Source organism: Electrophorus electricus, chromosome 7, assembly GCF_041902795.1.
Source record: "Electrophorus electricus isolate QZ-2024a chromosome 7, ASM4190279v1, whole genome shotgun sequence".
Classification (NCBI taxonomy): domain Eukaryota; kingdom Metazoa; phylum Chordata; class Actinopteri; order Gymnotiformes; family Gymnotidae; genus Electrophorus; species Electrophorus electricus.
In genome coordinates this window covers 9329493-9339104 of record NC_137503.1, presented here as the reverse complement: position 1 = coordinate 9339104, position 9612 = coordinate 9329493, and the positions used below count along the sequence as shown (strand labels likewise).

Sequence of the window (9612 nt, the reverse complement as noted above, 5' to 3'; positions counted from 1 at the left end):
GTAAAATAACAAAATGGGTGGCTGTCCCAGAATAGCCATTGCTCTTTCTTGCCTTGATCGAACTAACTCTGAACTCATTCATTTATCTCTATTCCCCTTCTCTTCCTCTGGAGGTACCATTCTACTTACCTTTGGCCAACTCCATTACAGTGGACATCTCTCCAATATAACTATTATATGAACTACAAAACTACTCACCTGCACGTTAATTTAACAAAGTCACTGTTTTTGTAAAGTGTCCATGAGTACTGTCTGACATTATGTTAACTGCAGTGCTGTTCTATTAATCGCTCACATACAACTTATAATCAGCTATATACAAAGCCTTTATTTAATCAGACTTTTTAAAAAATTAAAAATTAGATTGTCTACATTCTATAAGCCTAAAAGTTTCAAAGTCTTGTATCAAAGATGTGCTCTGCTTCTCATCCAGAAATTTACAGGCCGTGGATGAATTATTTTAAGGCCATATGTTTATTCTTCATGGTTTTATGCTATTTATGTCAACTTGTAATGTCCATGTTGTCCATGTTTAATGATTTGGTTTTTTTTTAAACATCAGTACAGTAAAAACACCATTAAATACTTTAAAATTTCCATATCTAACATTATTTACAACACTTATAACCATCATTACTTACATCATTATCCTCTGCATTAATAACTCATAAGTCATGCTTTTAAAAAGCTTATTGAAATCTTAAACATTTTCCAAACTCAAGGGACATTTTTTCATTCCCGTCAATATGTAACACTGCCCATTACAACACTGCCTTTCCTGCCGTCTTAGTGTTCACAATAGTCTATTTAGCCATGGGTGGCACTGAAGATGATGAATGTATTGTGGTGTTAATTACTATATTTGCATTGCTTTTTATTCATGAATGCGTTAAGTGGTAATTATGTTGTAAACAATATTAGTAAAGTGTAATGTATAGAGTTACAAAAGCACTTGGAAGCAGCACTTGCTCCTGTCAAGACAGTCTACCTGTGGCAGGTCTGTCTGGGAGGCTTAGCTATGTGGGGGGAAGCCCCACTGCTAGAAACATTCAAGGCTGATGGTGGTTATTGATAGCTACCTCTGGAAGATGATCTCTTAATGGGTCCAAAGGTTGGAAAAATCTTCTGAGCCCGTGTTTGTGAGAGGGACTGAAATAAGCACCAAGATGATGGGGATTTTCCACATGCAGTTGCAGTGGAAGGATGGTCCAAAATCCACTCTTCTGCTGTATTCATCATGTAATTTTCCTATGCTCTGAATCATCTTAGAACAAAATTCACAGCCCTTTAATAAACGTTCTATACATATACAGTAGTTTATATTTTATAATATGCAAGATGTAAATAGCTGTTTATGGATCCACAGTGTTTAACTTATATCAGTTGGTGAAAGCAAATAATGGTGCCAAGTTTTGTGTTAACTGTTCAGTAAAAAAAAAAAAAAGTAACCACAGCCTTGTAGTGAGGATTGTAGTGTTGTAGTGAGTTCCATTTCAAATTTAGATGGAATTGAAATCCAATTTATACATTTATTGCAATGAAATGCAATCAGCTCAAACTCACTGATACATTTCTATGAAATTCCACTACTTTAATTCAGTTTGCAAATTACTGAAACTAAATATAATTTTGTGTATATAATAGTTTATGAATATAATTTTCCCTGATTTGACCCTGACCTCACTGGTCCATGTTAAGGGGATGATTAATGTTAGCATATATTGTTCCGCTGGATAATAATGACATCTTTCAGTTCATTCAATTCTGAACTCTGTTATTGCAAGATCAGGTTTGGAAGTAACCTGTGTAAATGCGGAAGAGATCTGAGCACCCCTGCAGAGCACACTGTTTGGGAAGCAGAATTGCAGTAGTAGAAGACCTGAGATAGAGACAGTGTCGTTTCATCTTACACATTAGGATGGGCTTTTCCCCTTGAAACCTCAGCTTTGACAGGTAGGCATCAAAAATATTCTTTTTGGAAAGGATCCTAGTGGAGTCTGTAGAGACAGTCACTCAGGAAGATTAAATATCCTGCATTATAAACATTACTGTAGATTCACAAAGATAAGGGTCCAACTACTGCAACTGATGAATTAATTAGTACCTGCACACAAAAGCTGTACAAATTGTTCCACAGAGCTCCTATGGCCATATGAAACTGTCTCCTCCTGCCCAAGAGTCTGTCCTCCACCAGCTCTGTATTTATGTGGCCCTCCACTGGTACCGGTTCACTGAAGCACTTGATTGATTCAAACAGTTTTACCTTCTCTTCCCTCAATTTCTTTTGCTGTCTAGAGATAGTATGGACAAGAAGTTCAAGTGTAAAAGATTTCCAGTAATTAGTAAACAATAAATACCAATTTGTAAAAAAGGGAGAAAAATATACTTGTGTGACTTGCTTTTTCTGATGAACTCCAACAAACTGATTGTTGAAGGGCATATTGGCTACTACAATTGGTATCTATGGAATCTAAAACAAAATGTACAAAAATTCAATATTTGGAACACTGATGCCAAATTCCAGATTTGAGCTTCATCCAAAATCACCATTACCATATTAAATAAGATGTCAGAAAAATGACTAAGCACCATTATTATCATAGATTTAATTTATACAGTATATGGAGTATAGCAATTTTGGGTTTTAAACAGCCCTGAGAGATGCATATCCAGCATAGTTAATTCAGTTTATTCAGTTATTCATACCCTTCATAAGAATCTGAATATAATTTCCAGTTGTGTTGGAACTCAACACTCTGGGACAGTAGATCATATTACATCCATTATTGGTTCCCTTCCTCAGAGCTGGCCTGAGTTAAAAGATCATGGAATACTGTAGCCCATAGTCCAACAACATGGACCCATTCCTGCATCACAGTTCCAGATTAATACAACTGCTGTACACTCCTATAATTCACAGTTCCGGACTAATACAATTGCTGTAAACTCTTATAATTCACACAACCTTGAACTCTACCACTTGTTCGGCTGATCAGACAGCATTGTGCAGGGTTTTGTTCCATGCGTATCATTCTCACCTCAGATTATAAAATAAATCTGTTTTCCATTGTTTACCAGAGAAGGCATATTCTCCTTGTGATCAATGCAATCTCATATGAGTTCACTGAGGTGGGTGTTCAAGGGAGGCTAAGACCTACATTGTTGCTTATTGCTTAACACTGTTGATAACTGCTCTCTTCCACAGTTCTGGTCCGGAACGTGCCTTACAGGCATTGACATGGAGCTTTGCTCCCAGCACAAATGACCCCTTTGTGATTATATTTACATTATAGAAATAACTAGGGGATGTTGGCAAGGAACTAGTGAACATAAAATATATTCAGTGAAAGTTGCTCTTGCAAGTCTTTCTCTTATCTGTTTGAATGATGACCAGAAAATTAATAGATAAAGAAAATATCTCTTTTCAAAAGTCATTCTTTAAGTTAGAACAGTAATTACTCATCTAGCAGTCATCTGTCTTGCTTAGCAGATATACTAATGCCTAATGCATTTATGCAGCCTAATGAATCATGTCTTGATTTATTTTCTTCAGACTGTTGTTTAGAAGACGATTAAAACAGGCAGTGATGAGCAAAACAAGACTGTCACAGTGTATTGCTCTGCTGCATTTCAAAGATAGAGGTAATTAGATGTATTGCTTTTGAACAGTACAGATAAACATTTAAATACTATATAAATAAAGAAGGATAACCAATTTAGAGTGTTTACTTCCTAAACAATATATAACTTGAAGAAGTTGACTAAAATTGGAATTCTGCAGAGTCAGGAAACAGAACAGGGTTTGCATGTCTTTTGTACTTTTAAGTTTAGAACTTTAGGACTTTATTTTTAGGTAGTCTTGCATCTGGCCAGTAGGGTGTGTCATAGAGTCACAAAACCAAGGAACCGGTTCCTTGACATGAATTCCAAAGCGATCAGAAAATAATCTCTGTAAAACACAGCTATACAGATGAGTAACTTAGGAATCAAACTGACAGAGCTTAGGAAAATCTCTAAACCCAGCAATTATTTGTGTCTTCAAACACATATATGCTATACTTCCAGCAAATAATGCAAAGAATGGCTTGATTCTTTTGTAATAAATTGAATGCAATCAAAAGATCACCATCTCAGCAATCCAGTTAGTAGCTATCCATTCACTTTCAATGTGGTTTAATACAGTGGGTCAAGAAGTGCTGCTTCCTCTCAGAAACATCTCAGGTGCTGATGATGTTTCAGTTTGAGCAGTATGTGGCAGTGTCTAAGGGGAGGGAGGCGATATTGCTGGACTCTGGGGGAACTCATCTGGATACTGGAGAGACAGTGCTGTAATGTTCTCACTATGTAACGTCGTCGTGCTAATGACTTAATCTCTTCCATGGGGAGCCAGCCTCCCTTTTCCCTCTGCCGATAATGGCAGATGGAGACTTCCATAGAGACAAACCCAAGCAGTCACACAAGCAATGTCTGGCACTTCTGAAGACACAAGAATTGACATACAGGACAATTCAATGCAGAGTAACATCAGCATTCTCTCCTCGAACAACATGGGATTTATCCCAATGATATTCCTGGGATTTCAATGGAGGAGGAATTAGAGGAGCAGCCAGGAGAAGATTCTCCTCACCATGGCATGACATGTCTCAACAAGCACAGGGATCCCAAGGGAATCAATAAGCACCTTAAGGTATTTCAGCCAGTTCTTATTCCTTTTGCTGCTGCAACCTACAAGCACAGTCACAGTCACAGATACACTGGACCATAGTTCCTTTCATATGACCTTATCCATGTTCCCTCGAAACTGTAATAATGTTCTGCATCTCACAGTTTTACTTTTTGAGAACAAAGTATGCAACACTGATCTAATACATAAGGTAAGGGAATGTGAAAGTGGTTATTGTGGTCTACTGCCCCCTTGAGTTTCATTTACCGTAACCTTTTAATCTCTTAATCAAACTGAGTTACTACTCTCATTTAGTCTTATTTATTTCTCCAATGCATATCAGCCCAATAAATTGTTAGGCTTTTATGAACAGTCTGGAAGGCACACCAGTGCACATCATTTTACATTACAGACCAAAAGCACCAGTTATCATAAACAATCCTCACAAGCATATGAAAACTACTCAACAGTGATGCTGGCCACCCATACTGTAAATGTCGGTAGAGACATCCTCATTATTTGACCATCTTTTATACTGCAATAATACAAAAATTGCCTGAGTGTTACAGTGATTCCAGATGGAGCATTGAGCTTTAACCAGAGCAGAGCCCAAAGGTATGACAGCATTTCAGTTGTAGTGAACCTGATCAGTGTTTCTGATGTTATTGCGAGATCACCCGCATGTGCTCTCAGGTGAGCTTCGAGGAGGTGATTGCGGAGCCGGCGTCTGTGCACAGCTTCGACAGGGTTTGGCTCTGGAGCCATGTGCACTTCGAGGTGAGCAGGCTCTGGTTCTACCGGCTCTTCTCCCTGCTGCTGGCTGTCCCTGTTGCACTGGGGAAAGGCCTGCTCTTCGCCCTTCTCAGCTACCTGCACATCTGGAGAGCAAAGGCACAGCCTGGCCTAGCTCCTCTAAACATAGCCACTGCATGCAGAATTTGTGCTTTGATATTTTCGATTCACATATATTTCTATGTCTGTTTGCTTTTTAAAATTTACAATACATCATTACTGTTTAAATGTATTCACTAGAAAGCAATAAAAACATATGCAAGATTATGAAGGTTTGTACAGTGTTCAGGTGAATATTTGGGCATACATATGCAATAATGGCAGGCTTTGTGTCCTCTCCTCTCCAGGCTGATAATGCCCAGTGTGCAGCTGCTCCTGATAAACATGCACTGGATGAGGGTGGCGTGGAGCAGTGTGCTGGACCTGCTCATCGCTCCCTTCTTCAGCAGTCTGGGCTGACGTTTTAGTGCTGTCCCCATACGCTGGACAAAGGACTAGCTCACAGCAAGCCCCTGCTTCAGTTATTATTAAACTGGCACAGCGTAATTCTACATCATATCATAACTGATGATGACTCATGTAACATATGGCAAATACTCTTTAACTGAAGAGACACCATGTGCAGACATTTTAGATGTTTACCTTGTCCCTCAGGAATGAACCTGTATGAAATCTCAAAGGAATGGATCCACCTGGCAGTAAATGACTTTTTTAAAATCCAGGCCCAACAGAGGGAATTATGTCATATTATAATTTTGGGACATGCTTTAAATGTGTAGTTCACTTTATAGGTTGCCTACTTCCTATATACACTCACAAGACACTTTATTAGAAACACCTACCTTGTACCTACAATCACTGGACACTTCGCTATGTACACCTATCTTGTAGGGACATTGATTCAGTGTAGCTTGTTTGTGTACACAGTATATCTGTTAGTATACATGATTAATGATCATTTTCTGTGATTCATCCCTGGTTGGACTGGGTGGCAGACCATTCTCAGAACAGCGCTAACCCTGGTAGAGGCTTTGTTGTGGGTGTTACGCTGAAACAACTTTATCAGACACAGCAGTGGTGCTGAAGTTTTTAAATGTTTCATTCTCACTGTTAGGTTAATAACATGGTCTGCTGCTTTGTCCATTGACCATTAATAAAATTGACCATTAATGACTAAAACTGACTGGCTGTTTTATTAGGAACACAGTACAAGGCAGAAGGCCCATTTGCTCTGGGAACAGCCTTGGTTATTCATAGCATGGATTCTGCAAGTTGTTGATATATTCATTTAGAACTTTCATCCATGCTGACATAAATGCAGATTTATCACCTCATGCTGCACATTCATTCATCTCTTGTTGGACCACATCCTAAAGGTGCTGTTAGACTCAGATTTGGTGCTGTTAGACTCAAATGCCTGAATTTGTGCTGTTTATGGCTAGTTTTGACCATCCTATCTGCATGTCGCAGTAGGAAATAAGATTCACCCAGCAAGGCACGTTTTTGCCAGTCTTCAGCTTCAGTCAGCCTGTACACACTGTAGCTTCAGATTCATGTCGTCCATGTTTGATGGGAATAGTGAATCTAAATGCAATGAATGTTAAAATGAAAGACAACTTTGAATATTAATAATATATTATTTTTGATTATAAAAAATATGCAGCCTTGAGAACATACTGAACATATATATTACAGACAAAATCATTTTGTAATACCTTTAACAGTGAAATGGGTTATTACCAAGTATATCAAAACCCTAACAGGATTAGCATGATACATTATTTTAAAAATCATAATAAATTTCATAATAAATGTATACACCTTGGAAATCATTTCAGTGTGATAAATGGTTAATAGTCATAGAAATAGGAATATTTATAGTAAAATAATAAATGTTCAAAGAAAATGGATGCAACACATCAGTGTAATAATTTTGAAATGCAATTACATCGCATAACAAATGGGTTTATGCAGAAGATTCAAACATCTCACAAAGAAATGTGTGATGTTCAACATCTCAAACATCTAAAAATACAAAGTTTATGACATGCTGTATTTGCGCGTGCACACACACACACACACACTCACACACACAACAAAATAAAATTATATTCTTGGATTTATAAGAAAAGGCTGCTTTGGGCAGTAAAGATGATTTGGCCATTACAGTTTATTCTCATTAAAGAAAGGCACATTTGATTTTTTGTTTTTTGTTTATATTTTGGGTTTTGCTGATTTGGTGGGTGTCTTGTTTTGTGCTATACAAAAAAATGCACAGCTTTCCACAGAATTAAATTATAGTCACCTGTGCACATTCTGTTTGTTGGACTTTATATGTTATGATTTTGCTTGAGATGTTTTTACACTATTAGTACTTTAGTTAAAAACACCAACCATCTGATTTCAAATACTTCAAATGTCTTGTCTTGAACTGCATCGTTAATTCAGTATTATGCAGCATCTCCATATTAAGCAAAGACAAGACACTCACTTGCCTGTGTTGGCAAAATCAGTAGACTCAGGCATGTCAACCCTGCTATTATGTGGAGTATTTTTGTACCCCTCTCCACTGGGGTTCAAACCCCACCCAAGCTCACAGAACACTGTGAATATTCCACTAATTAGGGAAGCAGCAGAATGAATGAACTTCTATATCATTCCTGACATTCTCCTTTCACTCATAGGCCTTCAGAAGAATGAAAGAACGCACAAAATTTGCAAAATATCTGAAATATTTTTTAAAAAATCTGTTTTGCAACTTAAGCTCATATGTACACAATATTAAAATGAACTAAACCGAAGCTCAAATGATTTCCAAAAAAAGATACAGAAGAATATTTTTTTTTTAAACCATCAACCATAAACCTATTAGATATGGTCAATCTCTGCCTACAGAGAGTCACAATATTAATAGTTGCTATTCCATATAATGGCATTAAAGTGACATTTTAACAGATTTAATACAATTTTAAGTTATTAAATACTTTTTTTTTTTTTTTTTTTTTTTTTTCCCACCTACTAGTTAACTGACATTCAACAAACTCACAAGGATTCTGCACTGATGACTTCTAAGATGACCTCAATCACGCTATCATTTCTTGAATTTCTAAAAAATATACTGTAGCTGGATTCATCCACTGACGCAAATTTCCAGGACGTTTACGTCTCTATAAGCTTTAGCCAAAACATACATTTATAATTTACTATAATTTACTAAAAATGTGAAGGATTTGATTACAAAGTTGGTTAGAACATCTTACATTCATGAGATGAGAATAAAATATTTTTGCCATCATAATTGAAGTAATAATTATGAAATCATGAACATAATCATGAAGTCATGGTCAGTCATATGAGAACAAGTGATGTGTATGAGTCTCAAGCAGTCAATATGCAGATCAGCAACTCCAAGCCTGAGTCCAAGGTTAGGTCCTGGAAAAGGATATCATGCTCCTTTGAGATAGGGGCAAGAACCTCCCACAAGTAGGGGAGTTTAAGTACCTTGTTCATGAATGATGGGAAGAAGAATAGTGAGATTGACCATAGGTTAGCTACAGAGGCTGCATTAATGTAGTTGCTTGGCTGAATTGAAGTGATGAGTGAGCTGAACTATAAAGCGAAGCAAAGTCAGTCTATATCCCCACCATCACCTATGGCCATGAACTTTGGGTAATGCCCCAAAGAACAAGATTGCAAATGCAAGCTGAAATGAACTTTCTCCATCAGGTTGTAGGGCTCACTCTTTGTGATAGGGTGAGGAAATCAGTTACCAAGGAGGAGTTCAGAGTAGAACCATCGCTCCTCCTAGTTGAGAGGAGCCAGTCGAGGTGGTTCAGACATCTGATAAGGATGCCCCTCGTCTTCTCCTGCTGAAGTTATACCAGCCACAGACAGCTGGGAGGAACCCCCATGGTAGACCCAAGACCTGCTTGAGAGATTACATCTCCCAATATGGCAATCACCCAAGAGGTGCTTAAGAAAGTGGAGAAAGTGGCTGAGGATAGAGACACCTGTGCTTCTCTCCTCAGCCTACAGTTACTGTGTCCCTGAAATGGACTAAGTGAAGAAGATGAAGCACTGTGTAGCATGGCAGGGAACTCCCCTGTGTAGCATGGTAGGGAACTCTACAGTTTAAACATGTTACATCTCAAAAGATC

The 9612-nt window shown here is 37.7% G+C and overlaps 1 protein-coding gene across 1 annotated transcript; it reads left to right on the top strand.

Moving 5' to 3' along the window:
* The first annotated feature begins 2468 nt into the window (after positions 1-2468).
* Positions 2469-6579, top strand: LOC113569401 (caveolin-2-like). The gene is made up of 2 exons (XM_081717372.1): positions 2469-5543; positions 5802-6579. Exons 1-2 carry the CDS (start codon positions 5345-5347, stop codon positions 5912-5914), a joined length of 312 nt encoding a protein of 103 aa, XP_081573498.1. The 5' UTR covers positions 2469-5344; the 3' UTR covers positions 5915-6579.
* Positions 6580-9612: the final 3033 nt, after the last annotated feature.

Excerpts from the sequence above, each read along its gene's own strand:
- LOC113569401 (XM_081717372.1), top strand. The coding sequence starts at position 5,345 with ATGTGCTCTCAGGTGAGCTTCGAGGAGGTGATTGCGGAGCCGGCGTCT. Across the intron at positions 5,544-5,801 it reads TCTCAGCTACCTGCACATCT|GGCTGATAATGCCCAGTGTG; the intron begins GGAGAGCAAAGG and ends CTCTCCTCTCCA.